This window comes from Magallana gigas, chromosome 5 (genome assembly GCF_963853765.1).
Source record: "Magallana gigas chromosome 5, xbMagGiga1.1, whole genome shotgun sequence".
Classification (NCBI taxonomy): Eukaryota; Metazoa; Mollusca; class Bivalvia; order Ostreida; family Ostreidae; genus Magallana; species Magallana gigas.
The window spans coordinates 14,518,858-14,536,306 of NC_088857.1; the positions used below are offsets into that span (position 1 = coordinate 14,518,858).

At 33.1% G+C, this 17,449-nt stretch overlaps 2 protein-coding genes across 2 annotated transcripts; both read right to left on the reverse strand.

The window, feature by feature from the left end:
- Nucleotides 1-3,904: 3,904 nt before the first annotated feature.
- On the reverse strand, nucleotides 3,905-8,922 carry LOC105340208 (uncharacterized). Its single transcript, XM_011446153.4, has 3 exons — nucleotides 8,825-8,922; nucleotides 5,938-6,028; nucleotides 3,905-4,907 (listed from the first exon to the last, which is right to left on the reverse strand). Exons 2-3 carry the CDS (start codon nucleotides 6,023-6,025, stop codon nucleotides 4,132-4,134), a joined length of 864 nt encoding a protein of 287 aa, XP_011444455.3. The 5' UTR covers nucleotides 6,026-6,028; nucleotides 8,825-8,922; the 3' UTR covers nucleotides 3,905-4,131.
- A 255-nt stretch (nucleotides 8,923-9,177) lies between these two features.
- On the reverse strand, nucleotides 9,178-11,979 carry LOC109617036 (uncharacterized). The gene is made up of 3 exons (XM_066084689.1): nucleotides 11,961-11,979; nucleotides 11,774-11,869; nucleotides 9,178-11,100 (listed from the first exon to the last, which is right to left on the reverse strand). Exons 2-3 carry the CDS (start codon nucleotides 11,859-11,861, stop codon nucleotides 10,325-10,327), a joined length of 864 nt encoding a protein of 287 aa, XP_065940761.1. The 5' UTR covers nucleotides 11,862-11,869; nucleotides 11,961-11,979; the 3' UTR covers nucleotides 9,178-10,324.
- Between the last annotated feature and the right edge of the window lie 5,470 nt (nucleotides 11,980-17,449).

Consider the following 17,449-nt stretch of genomic DNA (forward strand, 5'->3'; position numbering starts at 1 on the left):
GAGAGAGAGAGAGAGAGAGAGAGAGAGAGAGAGAGAGAGAGAGAGAGAGAGAGAGAGAGAGAGAGAGAGAGAGAGAGAGAGATATGTCATGTATGAACATTTGCATAGGGACGGATAATAGCTAAGTACAAATGCTAAATCACATAGCTAGAAGAATAGTTTTCAAACATATAATTTCTTGATGTAGAAACAGTATTTCACGCACAAGTATTTTGCATAATTCTTAAGGTGCATTTAAAAATTGCAACTTATGTTACCAGGTGCTCATAAGCAATAAAAGTACAAATGAACCAAGAACACTAAACCACGATGGAATTTGGGCCGTTAAAAGTCTGACGGTAATTAGTAGGTGGGGGTTGTGATTAAAATCGTTAGAAATTAGTTGGTCAGAATTAGGAAAACATATTTCACTCAAATAAGTATAAACAGTAATGAATTATTAATTGCTTACAACACGCATTAAAAGAAAGCTGACATTAACATTTGCGCAGTTGAAAATATTAAACACATATTTCCCAATAAATTCGATGCAACAAAAGTATGATTTAAACATGTATAACTGCAAAACATTTTTTTAAAAATCAGGTTTATAATGTATTAATGGCATTTCTTCATCTTATTGTCATATTGTACACTTAAAAAACAAAATGCTTACTTTAATGATTCATATGGGATATGGAGATTGCGACATTGCTGGAAGAAAAAATTACCGCGTTAGCGAGTTATGTAATTATTTTTTAATTATTTTTTTCTGCAGTGAGCATTACTTTCAAAACCTGCATGGATCATCAGAGTAAGCATTTTTTGTTTATATTTGCATTTTTCTTTTAACAAATTTATGATTTGATCGTAAAGAGTAAGTAAAATTAAATTACTGTTAATGTACATTAGTACGTTAAATAAAAGAATAAACAAGTTGTCTGAAACGAGAATTTGAGTGTGACATCGTCATGATTATTTCGTGCAGTCCGTGTTTTTTCTTCGGTCGATGATGATGGTTTCGATCAATTGAAAAACGAGGCGTGTAGATTTTAGATCTGTCAGTTTCTACATGTATTTTTATTTCAATGGGTGGGTGTAAATTCATAAGGAATAAGGAATCATTCTTTGAGTATTATGAGGTGATAATTTTGGTCGGGGCGTGATCAAATCCAATAAAGCCCGAAGGGCTTTATGATAGATTTGATCACGCCCGACCGAAATTATCACCTCATAATATTCAAAGAATGATTCCGTATTACTTATATTTATATAATTTTAGGCCATCGTACGCTTTAATATTTGAATATAAATAAGCAAACCCCGCTGGCGCCTCAATTTGGCGTCATTTGTATTATGGGTTATATAGTACAAAATCGATACGTAGTGTTATCAAAGGCAAAGACACTGGATAATGTAAATATAAAACTTTCAATTTGGGACTTGACAGACATATGTCATTAGCATAAACATTGATTAAAAAATCCAGAATAATTCTTTGGCATACTAATATTATCTGAGAATGAAAGTTATAGGCATCAAGGATATTTTGTTCTAAGACATCAATTCATACATCTAGTGCTTGATCACTATTTCAATAATACAAATCATACATGTATAGTTCGTGTAACTATCGTAGCAAGACGAAGCATTCGCTGGTTATCTTATCGTAAATTAATTACGATAATGGCATTTTAAACAGCGTGCGCATGATTTTGAAAATGTTTCTATTCCTGCAATAGTGTTTACCATGTTTAATTATACCAAAAATATGTGTGACTGAATGACTATAAAAGAATTTGTTAAAATTGTTAAATAATAAGAGCACTGTTAAAATAAAATACAGCAAAAACATCATGAAATAACGCTTAATTATTTAAGTAGTACGTCTTTCTTTTCACTTTTCTTACGACAATATTAATTACATGCATGTTGTTACAATATATGACACTTTTTTAAAACACATTTATTTTAAAAACTTTATCAGGCAGCTCCGACTCTGACACAGTTATCAATTATTTTTTTTTTGGTTACAAATAAATGCGTCTTATATTAAAACACATGGTCAACAACACCCTCCCCAAACCCTCCTATAAACCTTAATCTGATAATTCATTTTAAGTACAGAACAATGCAAATATATATTCTACATTTTCAACATTTCTTTGGGAACAAAACTAGGATTATATGATAAGACGCTAAATAAATATTGTGTAGTCTTGGGCGATAGCTGATAGTTACAAAAGTATACAAAACTGAGATTTTAGACGCAGCAAGGTGAATACTAGATATGAGGCCAATGAAGTTGAGCGTTTGTTGTGTTTTCAAAAAAGAATTGGTTTATTGCTTAACCTCCCATATAATTATAGTTTTATGTTTTGAAGAGAAAGTCAATATAAAGATGCATTGCCATCTTGTATGAAATTATATTAAATCATATCAACCATTAAGTGTGACATTTATATCTTTAAACCTACGATTCATTATAAACAGATTTGAATTCAAAATAAAATTTGATGATATGAAAACAATTATAAAATATAGTTGACTTTGAACCCTTTGTGAACGACACACATGTACATAAATCATTCATAGCAGACGTCTAAGATTGTCTACACCCTTCCGTTCAAGTGCAAGATTTTATTACGTAAATATAAAATAAATATAATAAAAATAATAAAAGTTACACCACTAATTTATATTTTAACCTTTTTTATCTGCCCCCCCCCCCCCCCCCCTCCAGTAAAAAAGGGATATAGAAGGATAGAACCAAATTTTGCAAAGAAATTTCAACGTAATTTCAAAAGTCCACATAAAATTAAGGCATAATTGCTTTATCAACGTAAGAAAATTCCTAGTAAATGATTTTGAATATGACTAGCTACTTACCGATGAAATGAGTACAAGACTGGTGATAAAATAGGGCTGCGGCCAAGTGGTAAACCGACGTACCTTACTGTACTTATTGTGTCATCTCTTAAATAAAGGTCTAAAAGATTGGTCGTCCAACTAAATGTTTTTATTCATAAAAGTAAAATCAATCTTCTAAAATTTATCATGTTCCTGTATATGACTTGCTTATAAATAGATACAGTATCAATATAAAATTGCAATTAATCGGATATACAGTACCAGCAACGTTATTTTTTACAAGATAAACGAAAAATAGAATTTAAGCACGATACGATAGGATAAACGCACCGCACGAAAGAACAGAATTCACACATGCACGATACGATATGATTGATACACGATAGGAAAGGATGAACGATGTTTTTGATAAACGTACGATCGCGTTAAATGATCTTCACGATTAACCTGATAATGACAGAATTTGACTAAAATAATACGTACGAATCAAGATATACGTGGAATTTCTTGTACATGTAACATTACAATGTAAATAGCAAGTAAAAATAGGTTGACACTTTTGTTTGAATATCATCTTTTATACAATCCCTTTTTATTTGGTGATATAATTTATCATTAAAACGCACGTTCATTCCTCTTGCTTAAACAACAAAAAAGACCCCCGCTAAGAATACTACACAGTAAAGGAGCTAATGCTTTCAATTTCTGTAGACATGCAGTTCATGTTTATGCTAATGAATTCCAAAACGGTTTTAAGAAGTTATAAAATCTGACGTATGGTTGAATGATATAGCCTGTTTACGAGTGTAAATCATTGCCTTAAATACGAACAGGAGGAGTGAGTTACCATTTTTGTTGTATATAAATGTTATAATGTTTTCAAATGGTCGAAGCGAACTAAATAGCATGTTAATATGGCTGTTCTATGTATGTTTCATATCCCTGACTGAGAGCGTATATAATGGCTTTATAGCGACACTACTCATAATTATTTCACACAAATAGACATCAGTACAACATTTATTTTATTTTAATAACCGTGTACATTTACATGTAAAAGATTCCTTAAAAAAATTATACGTGGTACGATGTATGACTGTATGATTTTCCTAGAATAATTCATGTATCTCTAGTCAAGTATTTATATTTTATACCACTTATAGAATGAAAAAATGTAACTTTCGATAATCTTCCATTCACTTAGCATTTTATCATTATGTAACTTACATAATTCAATCATTTAAAAAAAATCAAATCATTTTGTTAAAACAATTAACAAATCTATAATTTAGGCACCAGCCTTTTTTTCTTCGCCTGCTTTTCAAAAATGGCTGAAGCATGGAAAATAAGTCTGCCATTCAAAAGAATTGAGAACTGGATGTGCTCCGGAGACCCAGCTTCGTTCTGCCAAGTGTAGATGGACAGTTCGTCGTTTGCTCTGCTTTCACCCACATAGCTGATGGTCCACAGGAGAGGGGCATATAGACACATGTCCTCGTTGAAGTGCACGTAGTGACCACTCAAAGACGCATGCGTGGCAGCATCCATGCAGAATTTAATGTACGACGATTGGTTCACGTGGTTGTTTCGATCCGAGTCACTGTGGCGCGGAATCAAATCGAACTTGAAAGCGTTATCTGGAATTTTTGGCAAAGCGTCTCTGGGCAAAGCTTGTGTTGATCCGTAGGAATTTCTGTATGAGTCGTATTTTTCGTAGAACCATTCCGGAAACGTGACAGGACGTCTCGTTTTGCGAGACATCCGGACCATTTTAATCAAATTTTCACCATAAACCTCCCTAGTGTTGCCATCTTTGAACTCAACAACGAACTGTACCGACGTTTTCCCGACTTCTACTAACCTCAAATCAAACAACATCGTAAATTTCACGTTCATGCCTTTTTCATGAAGCTTCGGGATTAGTTTCAGTTGTTGTTTGACAATCACCAAAGCCGCTTCCCTACCATCGATTTTCGTAAAGTCTATGAATCCATTATACAATGCAAGGATACGGGCTGCTTCGAACATTTTCGATACATACCATATTGCCCAATGACCTAAAATAAACATGCAAATTTTGGCAAAATGAAAACATTGAAAACATTTCATCATCAAAACAATTGCTTAACACTGAAAAGTTATAACATGTTATTAAAAGCAAATATAAGAAAAACACACCGTTGCTTTTTTCAAAATCTTTAAAAACAATTATGTATTTCTTTCATCTAGTAACACTGTGTCGGATAAGTATGCCAGTGCCAAGGTGGAATTTTTGCACCTGCTTAGGATGCAGTTTTGTAAAAATTCATATACAATAAAAGACACCGTTGCTTTTTTCAAAATCTTTAAAAACAATTATGTATTTCTTTCATCTAGTAACACTGTGTCGGATAAGTATGCCAGTGCCAAGGTGGAATTTTTGCACCTGCTTAGGATGCAGTTTTGTAAAAATTCATATGCAATAAAAGACAGACAATTTTCCCAAGCTTTTAAGGGTAGATGTCTACTTTCGTTTTTAGTGTTCCCCACCTATAAGGAGAGTTAATTATTTACCTTTAAAACTAGATATCCCAGAGGAAAATAATGATTTCCATAAGAGAAATGATTTACCTACACCAAAATCTGAAAATCCCTTAAGATATTCTAAAATCCCTAGAGGAATTATATTTCCTGTAGGATTTAAATATTTCCTGTAGAAAATCGATTCAGACAGGTAGATTTTAATGTCCTATGAAAGTTTTGTTCAAATCCTATTCGAATTTAAATTCCTATGGAAAGTTCTTTTATTCTGAAAGGAATTTCCATCTATCCTTTGGCAAAATTGTTTTTCCTATGGGAAAAACAGGTTAGATACAATATTAACAAAGGTGGTTATAACTTCTCAAACAATAGTCTATCATATGGCATATTTGAATTTTTTAATGCATAAAGCTTGGACGGATACAAAAATGTCACCTTCAATGGCACTGGGATAATTATTCAGCACAGTGTTTATTAGTTTTATTCATTTAGAAAGCAGAGTGCACGACATTGAATGTATTGTTTATACAAACAAATTTAAATCATTTAAATGTTATGTAACAGCACCTGTTCTATCAAAATCAGCGTAAGGAATTCCAAAGAAGGAGACAGAGGCAGACGATCCTGTTGCATGGTTGATCTCGTAATGCGTCATCTTCTGTGAAAAGAATGGTGGTAAACGATGCAGCCAAACAGACTAATATAAAATACATGAATCGTAATGTTGGTCAGTTTTTTGTACATACGCAAACATTTGCAGCTTCAAATGCATATACTTTTTTTATCTTTTAAAAGATAAAGACGTAAGCATATTATAAATAGAGTATAGTACGCGTACATACTTATAATTTATCATAATATAAAATTTAAAAAATATAACGCGCTAAATAAAATTCTAAGATTACTCCAAAGCGTTGTACAACAAAACTTGAAAATTGGCGTGATAAAACACACTTCAGATAAACGATGTAAATGGAAAAAAAGGATAAATAACATTATAAAATACTGCTGTAACTGGTAAAACTCATATCTATATCAAAAAGAAGAAAATGAACAAGTGCTATGCAAGTAATATGTGCTATAATATAAGGAAGCAAGTTCAAGCAAAATGTTCAGAAAAACAAGAACGGCAAGTATTTAAAAAAGCTATTTCATAAAAATGTTTCTTTGAATGTCTTTTAAAGATGTTCAAAGACTGTGCCTGTTTTATGTCGCCAGAAAGGAAATTCCACAAGTGCGCTGCTTGCCAGCTCTAGCTGGCATTCTCCGTATGTCTTTGTCAAGATTTTTTTGAGTCACTAAGAGAAATGTAAACTCAGACTGCAGTAATCTGGTGTGCTTAAATCAAAGTATTGAAGTCTTTGATATAGGATGGAGCTTACCCGTGGAGCGATTGATAGACATATGTCAGTATTTTGCGCTGCGTACGAAAGTGCACAGGTAGCAAACGGAGATCTGCCAGGATCGGGGTGATATGCTCCTGGGCTGCGTTCAAAATCGTAGCTGCTACCTATGGCTACGTAGTTGAACGGTAAGCTAATGCACTAACCTAGCCGCTACGTAGATATTCGTAGCCTGAATATTTTTCGTTAAGCATCAAATTCAAGATGACCACCTTAGTTACCACTTTGTAACAAACATGAAATCTATTTATACTCAGTGATATTTTGTTCATTCTTTAAGTTATAATGAATTTTAACATGTATATTTCCGCTTGCAATTAACAAATTATGTTGATGTAATTAGTCTTTAGTTGAATATTTCCAACTTCAAATCTGAGACCTAGCGGTCCGTTCAATAGACCTACATGTAGATATATACGACCTAGCGGCTAGGCTAGCTGCTACGATCTTGAACGCAGCCCTGTAACGATGTTCTCGTGACAAGACATGCTGCAGTGTTTAGGGCACGTTGTATGTTTTCGAGGGTATGCTTTGCAACTCGATATAGAGTGCAGTTCCCGTTGTCCAGTCTGGCAGTGATTACAGCGTTAACCATGGTTTTGCAGGTTTTTTTGCGCCGTATACGCACAATATTGCATATCTGAAAATGACACGAAAATGACACGACTTGACGATCGACGATACCTGTTTGACCATAGTGAGGTGTTGATCGAAAATGACACCCAGGTTCTTCACACAGGGCACACTTTCAATGGCATGATCACCAACTTTAAGCTTAAATTTTGGTAGATGTTTCTGATGCTTCATATGCATAGCAGTGATACATTATTCCATGTCAATGACATATGGCCCCAGTTGGTTTGGAGAAAAGGCAGCACAGTTTAGGTCCAAGAAAAGATCCTTGAGGAACACCATATGGAAGCTGACAAGAGTATGGCTTGATGGATCCAACGGTAACACATTGTCGCCTTCTCTGGAGCAATAAACTCTATCCAACTAACAGCAGTACCACGAAAACCACATGATGCAGTCAGACGTTGGAACAGTATGCTGTGGTCGATAACATCAACAGCTGCTGATAAATCCAAGAGGATCAAAACTGCTGAAGATTGTTGGTCCTGTTGTGTAACAATATCATTGTGGACTTTCATTAGGGCCGTTTCCGTAGAAAGTCTGGTTCAATATTTCGACTGAAGTGGATCACGCAGAGAATTTGCATCAAGAGGACTGCCAATTTTACGAGATATTTTCTCCAGTATTTTTGAGATGAAAGTCAAGTTTGATAGGGGTCGAAAGTTTTTCAACACTTCCTTGTCAAAACCAGATATTAAGATGTACATGTAGATACTCTTTAACCGTTTCATATTCTTGACTTTTTTCCTCAATTTTAAGAGTTTTCTTTTATAGGAGATGTTTTGGGGCTTAATTGTGATTTTTAACCTCTATATATATAAGTATGTATGAATTATGAAAACCTAAACAAGTTTTATACACTTAATACATTACATTTATGCTCGCTATAACTATTTGGATAGCTTTACATGTATACAGTAAAATTGCAAGTTACAAATGGTAGGTAAAAACATGAAAGTTGGGTGGAAGGACATAAATATAGTAAACTACAGACAGGTAAGTTTCTGTCATGTAAAAGTGCGACATGCATATGGTACGGCCGGATTGTCAACCCTTTGCTGGGAGTTATAACCGGTGGATGTCTTAAACGCTGAAAATCATGAATAAAAATGTAATGTTGATAATTTAACCATTATAATAAGTAATTTTCCCCAAAACTCGGAGGATGATAAAGAGTGAAATAGGAGGAAATTCTATAGTTATAGAGTTCCGAAGACACATGTCCTCTTCCTTACATTGATATAAAAAGGCCGTCTCTTACTACTTTTAATTCAAAATCACAAAATGTTCAGCTATATATTAAAAAAAAAACCAGATATACGAAACCTCAAAGAGTTTTAGATTAAAGCACTCTCTGATTAAAGGTAGAATAAATGAAAAGATCTCGGATATTTTTGTTGGAAAGTTTTCCTTCTTACCTAATAACAAGGTGATAATGTAGAACTGTGGTGAGGTGCAAGGTACAATTTAGAGTTGCCTAACTTTTGTACGGTACACCATTACGGCAAAAATTGAAGGCCAAAAAGTAGTTTTCTCATTGAGAATCATTTTCTCCAAAAATATTCTCTTTAAATTCTGGTGGTATAGTTATCAATATTCAAAAATACTTCTTCACGGTATTTTATTTTTTTTTGGAGGGGGGGGGGTTGCATTTTAGGTAATTATAAGAACGACTGATCTAGTTTTTACTCGAGGTAAAATAAGATCGGCCATACTGTACCGACAGTTAGTATTACATATCTTTGCGTATTAATAACTCTTAACACGCCACAGCTGTGTGTAGTTTAATTATAAAGTGACAAATTTTTTTCAAATAGTTATACTTTTTTATAAATACATATTCTTGAGTAATTTAAGATTATGTACAATTTTCAAAATTGTAAAATGGTGTATTATTTTTAAGTGTTTTGGATAACTATGAATGATTTTTTTTTTTCGTTATCTGAGAAAAATCATATACACAAAGATAGATACTTTGAGTTATACTCTGTCCCGAGTTTTTGCTTCCACCACTTTTCGCTTGATATTTCGAGAATAATAAATACCTTTGTACTCAAACAAAGTTCATCCACTTAAATATGAAAAATGTCCAGATTATCTGTTTTGAAATGCCCCCTATATCGCTTCAAGTTTCAATACACATCCAAAAATATAAAGTCTACGGGGATTTTGCATTGCATCAGCCATTAAAAAGCCCGGATGATAACGTTAAAAAATTGCGGGAGGTGTCCCGAGTACTTCCGAATGGAGAAAAGATGTAAACATTTCCCATTAAAAATCTCCGTAAAAAATTTGTTTTCGTTCCTGTAAACATTAATGAGTGAAAAGGGATAATTTTTCAATGAAGATATCTAGGATATTTTTCATTTCATCGATTTCAACCGTACTTCTTTCACAGGTTTGTGTATTTTTATTAAAAATCATCAAAAAGTGATGGAAGCAATAGTTTGGGACAGATTATAATATTGTTTATTTGCCACAAACAGCACGATCTTTGCTTGTGTCTCCACCAAACGACACCATAAAAACAGATAGCTTACGCACAGCGAGGTACAGACTCAACATCATTTGTTTCGTGGTTCTTAAAAAACATATTTTCCTTAGTCTTTGATTTTCATCCAGAGACGAATTTAATGGTAAAATGAATTTATAGGGTAAGGATTATCATGCATAAAGATTTTTTTCATAAAAAGGTCATTCTAGAAAATCAGTCATTATAAGTATGTTTAAAATTAGTTATTATAAGTATCTTCAAGTACCGACAGCACTGAACTGCTACACTATCTGTACCAACTGCGTAATATTCATAACAATTTCTTAAAATGATGAATTAATATTAATTTATTTTGTCAATACGTACTTGATTCTTGTATAAATTCACATATTTTATCTCACGGAAGAAATAAAAATAATATCGCTTAGATTTTTGATAATGAGGATGCGACTTTCTTTGCCTCCTTCTCAAAAATGGTTGAGGCATGGAAAATAAGTCTGTCGTTCAAAAGTATTGAAAACTCAATGTGCTCCGGGGACGAACTTTCGCTCTGCCACGTGTAGATGGACAGTTCGTCGTTTGCTCTGCATTCACCCACATAGCTGATGGTCCACAGGAGAGGGGCATATAGACACATGTCCTCGTTGAAGTGCACGTAGTGACCACTCAAAGACGCATGCGTGGCAGCATCCATGCAGAATTTGATGTACGACGATTGGTTCACGTGGTTGTTTCGATCCATATCACTATAGTTTGGGACTAGACGGAATTCGAAAGCGTTGTCTGGAATATCTGGCAAAGCAGTTTTGCTTCGAAACTGTTGTTTCTGCGGGCTCTCATGTAGTTCAAGTGATTTGATGTACCACTCAGGAAATGAAATTGAACGTCTTGTTTTACGACTGAATCTGACAAATTTGAGAAAGGTTTCACCAAGCCTCTCTTTCGTGGACCCGTCTCTGAGCTCTGTCACATTCGTAATGGACCTTTCTCCGACTTCCAGTAATTTCACATCGAACAACAAATGAGATTGTGGTTTCAGTTTTATCTGATGAACTTTGGGATTTAATTTAATCTCTTGTTTAGCGATCACTATAGTTTCGTCTTGGTGATAGATTTTAGCCAAATCCAAAAATCCATTGTACAAAGCTAAAGCTCTAGATGCCTCAAACATTTTGGAAATACACCATACTGCCCAATGGCCTAGAGAAATTGAAGAAGAAATCGTGTGTCTATCAGATTATATTACGGTTGCAATTATTTCCGATACAGGTACAAAATTTTCATAAACCAACTACCGTCATACCCATTATGAACACAAAAAGGAACCATTTTATCATTTTAAGGTAGGTTTTGCGGCTGGAATTTTCAGGCACTGTACAGAGTTACATACCATTTTGTTCACTATACTAAAAGTCTTTTTCTTATAAATTTCAAGTGATGTTGCCTCACCCCTTTTATAGCTACAAAATGTCAAAATTAATGATTTTGTCATGTTGATGAAATGTTAGTAATTTCGTGAAAAATGTACATTTTATGTGTAACTATTGAAGGGGTGATTTATGCTTAACATGTTCGAAATTCATGTCATTATTTATATCATGGTTAATTTTTATTGATTTCTAATAGACTATTTAAGGACGTTGTTTACTCAGAATTTGAGTTCTCAAATTCGGATTGTTAAAATGAGTAAAATTTGTTCTAAACACTAAAAGAATAGAATAAAATGCAACAAAAGTCAAAATTTTGGGCTGAAATTAAATGTAACTTTCCAAGTCCACAGATTTCAGAAGAAACTTATCTTAGTAAATGTATAATTTGGTGTTTCTAGAAAATAATTAGAAACCTTTTATCATTTAAACTACATGTACACTACCTGTTCTATCGAAATCAGCGTACGGAATTCCATAAAAGGAAATAGAAGCAGATGATCTTGACACCGAGTGGATTTCGTAATTCGACATTTTAAAATCTAAAAAGTAAAAAGTAATGCAACTGTCAAAATATAGAATGCTAGACTTAAAATGGAATAGAGATTTTTTAAGACATAGCAATCACCTTACCTTTCTTTTCAACTTTATTAAAATTCGATGTTTTGTATCTTAGACACCGATTGCTTTTCTCTCTACATCAATTCCGCGAGGGTTGAAAAATATTATATTTTCAAGTAAAATAAAGATATCAAAATTTTAAGAACAAGGGCTGGACCTAGCATAACGTTAGTTCTGAATTAACTTGATGTATGTAGATTTACAATATGCGCCCCCCCCCCCCCCCCCCTTGTAACAAGTGTTTCCAGAAATGTTTTCTAGAAACACTGTAACAAGAATTCTGAGATAAATTTTGACCGTGGTTAATGAAACATCACCAGACAAGTCAACGAATTTTGACCTTCCAAATCTATTACCACGACAGCCGATGACATCTGGAGAGGAATTTTCAAAAACAAACTCAGGCGTGAGGGACAGTTCATGCATGGAATATTAACATTAGGTTTTTATTAAGAAATGATTGTTTAATTAATTTTTGAATTTAATTAAGTGCATGATATGGGTCCAATGTTTTGATATTTTGCAAACTTATAATCACATTCTCATTCATGAAGAAAGCTAACCGAAAAACGTTCAATACACGTTAGTCTCGTTCTATTTATTAACCCCATTCGGAAGCTTGCAAATGAGGCTAAACAAAACATTTTTTAAAAATCAGAAATTCTGTACATCGGTAATTTAATAAATTCTTTAGCTTTATCATAAGGAATTTTTGAACAAAAAAGCTCAGGTAAAAACAAACACTTACACTGTCACTCGGGTAGAACCTCCTTCTACTGATAAAGAATAGAGTTATCGGTCTTAGGTTACATTATAAAATTGTATGGTGGACTAGTTAAGTTATAATTCTATATATGAATTGGTATTATCTCGAAAATTATTTTGATATTTTATCTACTCTAAAACTCATAAATATCTACATTTTGTTTAAATGATAAATGCCGTGTGATACCCATTGTATAACCTAGCAATTCAAACCTTATTTATGAATACGATACTATATGGAGAAGGCTTACATAGGCATTGCCTGCTGCCTAATCCATTTATGTAAATGTATATTTGCATAATAAAATATGTTCAAATCAAATTAAAAAAATCAATACTATACTATAACTACTGGTATTGAATTAATTATAAAATATCATATCATAAAGGGTTTGCTAAAGTGTTTTAAAGAACTGTAAAACTATACACTTTAGTACCCTCTCTTTAATTGGACTACAGGCATAACAGAGAACAACAATAATTTATAACTGCAAATCATTCAGCACATTAAATCATCTATGGTCATGATATGAGCTGAAAATCTAAAAATTTAATATTTTTATACTGGATGTATACATTTTTTTTTATCAATGTTATGCAACAGTCAGGCCGTGGTATTTTTTTTTTTCATTTTGATAACTGATTACAAAATATCAAATTTAAAACAAATTTAAAGATGACAACTCTAGAAAATATTCATTTGTTGCTTTAAAAATTGTAACAAACAGAACAATCTGCTTATACGGACCTTTTACCAGAAAATATTGAACTAATTAAAAAAAATAATGACACGGGTCATATTACAGAACAATAATTGTGAGCTTTGTATCTTCTTTTAACTCTACAAATGACGTTATAAGTTAAGTTGACCATTAGAAATACCTCACATAACCGTTGAAAACAGTAAAAATGGATTACATGTAATCGAAGAAAATTTTCAGCTAAAATCGTGAGCATGCCCCTTTAAACATCAATAAGCAGTGAGTAGTAGTAGGCCGGGATGTGTCAAGTGAGCCTTCCTATAGAATTATTTGATCTCCCTTCTATTCAACACACTACATGAACCACGAGTACAGTAATATTGGCAGAATTGCCACTAAGGTATGTAATTTGACTTTTTCTTGGTATTTTCAACAAAGAACATGAAATGAACCCAAAATATTTTGTTTGACAATACCTGACTTATATGAATTAAAATGTTTTAAAAGGGAGGGATTTCGAAACAGTGTTAATCACTTAAAGGTTTGAAAATGGAAATACTATTTCCTTCGCCTGCTTCTCAAGAATCGTTGAAGCATGCACAATTAGTCTGTTGTTCAAGAGAATTGAGAACTGAATGTTCTCAGGATATCCAGCCTCGTTCTGCCAAGTGTAGATGGACAGTTTGCTGTTCGCCTTTCTTTTTACGACATAGCTGATGGTCCACATGAGAGGGGCGTATAGAAACAAGTCATCATCGAAGAGCACGTAGTGACTGCTTACAGACGCACATTCAAGGCAGATTCCATGCAGAATTTTTTGTACAAGATTGGTTTATGTGGTTGTTTCGATCCATATCACTATAGTTTGAGACAACAAGAAATTTGAAAGTGTTGTCTGAAAATTTTAGCAAAGCCTTTTTGCCTTAAAACTGTTGTTTCTGTGGATTCTCTATGTTTCAAAGGTTTGATGAACGATTCAGGAAGTGACATTGAATGTCGTGTTTTTCGACTACTAGTATTCTGACAAATTTAATAAGGGTTTCACCAAGGCTCTCTTTGGTGGACACGTCTTTAAGCTCTGTCACATATGTAAGGGACCTTCCTCCGACATCAAGCAATTTCACATTAAACAACAAATAAGATTGGGATTTCAATCTTATCCGATGAACTTTGGAATTCAATTTGATCCGTTTTCTTACGATCACATGGCTGCGTCTTGGTAGTGGGTTTAAGAGAAATCCATAAATTATTTATTCAAAGTTAAAGCTCGGTATACATCAAACATTTTATAATGCACCTTGTTGCCCAATGGCTTAGCTAGAGAAATGAGCGAAAATTATTGTATCACTCAGATTATAACAGTTGCAATCATTACAGAAAACAAGAAAAACAAAAATGGCAGCATTTCATCCTTTTAAACTACATGTACGGTACCTGTTCCATCAAAATCGGCGTAAGGGATTCCAAATAAGGAAACAAGGAGGAAACGTAAACAGAGGATATTGACTTCAAGAGAATTTTGCATTCTAACATATTGAAATCTAGAAAAAATTTTACGCAACTTTGAGAGCATAGAAGATTATAGACAAAAAATGCATAAGAGAGTTGGATGAAATTGCAATCACATTTTCTTTCATTTTTTTTTAAATTAAATCTCGATGACTTGGATCCTAGACATCGAATTTTAATTTCTTGATTTCTTTGAAAAGGTCTTAAGAATACTGACATATTTTGTCCTTACAACCATCTAGAATTTTTGTTAATTTTTCTAGTTATAAATTATTGAATATTTTAGGCGCCAGCCCTCTTGATCCTTAATTGGGGCAGATATTGGTAATATGAATAGTGGAATCGATTAGAATCATTACTGCAAACATTTTCACTTCTACAATGCTTAACAAAATATGTCTCCTTCTCTACATATATTGCGTCAAAGCTAAAAAATTCTTTTCTCTCTACGGCATTTTCGTGAGAATTAAAAATGATAGTAAAACCTAGATTGACTTAGTTTGTGTAAATACAAAATTTGCAAAATGAGAACGACAGCCGATCCCCCCTTCCGTGATCTACTGATACATTCCAATCTGGAACCACAATTGTAGTACATGTATAATAGGTTCTGAAACCATGGTTTTAATAATAGGTTTCTGAACCATAAATGTAATGATGCGTTCTGGAACCACAATTGTTTTAATAAGTTCTGGAACCATAGTTATAATATTAGGTTATGAAACCATAGTTGTAATAATAAGGTTTGAAACCATAGTTGTAATAAGTTCTGGAACTTTATAATATTATGTTATGAAACCATATATAGCTGTAATAATAAGGTTTGAAACCATAGTTGTAATAAGTTCTGGAACTTTAGTTGTAATAATAGATTCCTGAACCACAATTGTGATAATATTTTTCCAAGTAAAACCTGGGATACTTAAGACGGCTGAATGGTTGCAGCCATTTTTAGACTATACTAGATGATAGCCCGCGCAAGCGCGGGTATTAACACTTTACACATCATTATGATATAAGACATAGAATTTTAATTTTAAAAAACATTTTTCTCAAGACAACATATCCATGAGAATTAAAAATAAAACTTTCCAAGTAAAAACAAGGACAGCTGAATGGTTGCAGCCTTTTTAGACTATATGTATCTTCTTAAATAAAGAGTTCGGTGTAAAGAACTATACTTGTCAAATCATACGTTGGCAAATGAATATCAGAAAGAATAGAAAATGCAGCGCACATGTAAGTACTGGTAATTTACAGCAAGACAGATTAATAAGGATCGAGTTGGGTTTGTTAATAGCAATGCAGGTTCATCAGGAGACAATTATTTTTTATTGTTTTTTTAAGACGTCTCTTGTACGTTTTCTTTTAGAAAGCTTAGTAAAGATATGAAAGAACGACCAAAAAAAGTCAATTGTAAACAAAGAAATCGAAAGGTAGAAAGTATAACAATCTAATGAAATCTAGACTTGTAAAACCCGCTCCTCTACGAAGTATCATTTTAATTGGATTGAAAGTATAAAGGTTATATGCAAGCTAAGTGTTCTGCGTATTCCACGATAATTATTTGACTTTAAATGAAAAATACTGAATTTGTGTTTATGGTTTTATTTCTTTATTATTATTATTATTATCATTATCATATGCATAAATTTGAACCATAAAGTAATAATGGTGTACTTTTATGTTATAGTTTGCTACTAGTTAAAGACTGAGTTGTAGATTTTAAAATATCGCATCGGGCTCGATATCTATCATGGCGATGCTTCCTATTTCGCAATCTTTGTTGACAAACAAACTGTTAATTAATCACGAAGGGAGAGACACAATGGTTTTAAGAGAAATAGAATCTAAAAGGCAATTTCTGTATCATGATTAAATGAAATGGGAAACCAGCTTAGTGATGCATTTTGTCGTCGAAAATCGAGACAGGTACATGTATTAATACTTGGTTTATACGCTGCCGGAAAAACTAGCCTTCTTTATCAATGTGTCCTGGGCAGACATGTTCACACTTTGCCATCACTTATAGATAACATCGAAACTTGTAAATTAAACAGATCAGAATTGACCGTTTTAGAACGTGGGTAATCGTATGAAAAGCAGAGTCTTTTTGAGGTATCACTACTCTCACTTAAAAGGTCTAGTGTTTGTTGTCGATAGTACGAACAGGGAAAGAGTGGGCGCAGCAAAAGAGTACCTCGAAGAATTTGTAAATGAATAAGAACTTAAAGATGTCCCCATCGCAATTGCTCTGCATAAAAGAGATCTGGATAACTGTATGACAAAAGAAGAAATGGAAGAGATATTAGAAGTCAATACTATACACCCAGAAATAAGAAAAAACTTTGCCTCTGCTTTTTTCATGTACATCTTTATATAATTTTGAACACATCACTGCCCTAAAAAAATATTTATTGCATTGATAATTTAGCTAAAATAACGAAGGATAACTTTCATCCATGCTGTCAATCTGCACTTAGAAATCTTTAAAACGCTTTGATAAGTGGAGTTTTCTATTGAATT

Coding starts and splice junctions, on each gene's coding strand:
- LOC109617036 (XM_066084689.1), bottom strand. CDS start 11,861: ATGTCGAATTACGAAATCCACTCGGTGTCAAGATCATCTGCTTCTATT. Junction 11,101..11,773: donor CGCTGATTTCGATAGAACAG/GTAGTGTACATG, acceptor CAATTTCTCTAG/GCCATTGGGCAGTATGGTGT.
- LOC105340208 (XM_011446153.4), bottom strand. CDS start 6,025: ATGACGCATTACGAGATCAACCATGCAACAGGATCGTCTGCCTCTGTC. Junction 4,908..5,937: donor CGCTGATTTTGATAGAACAG/GTGCTGTTACAT, acceptor TGTTTATTTTAG/GTCATTGGGCAATATGGTAT.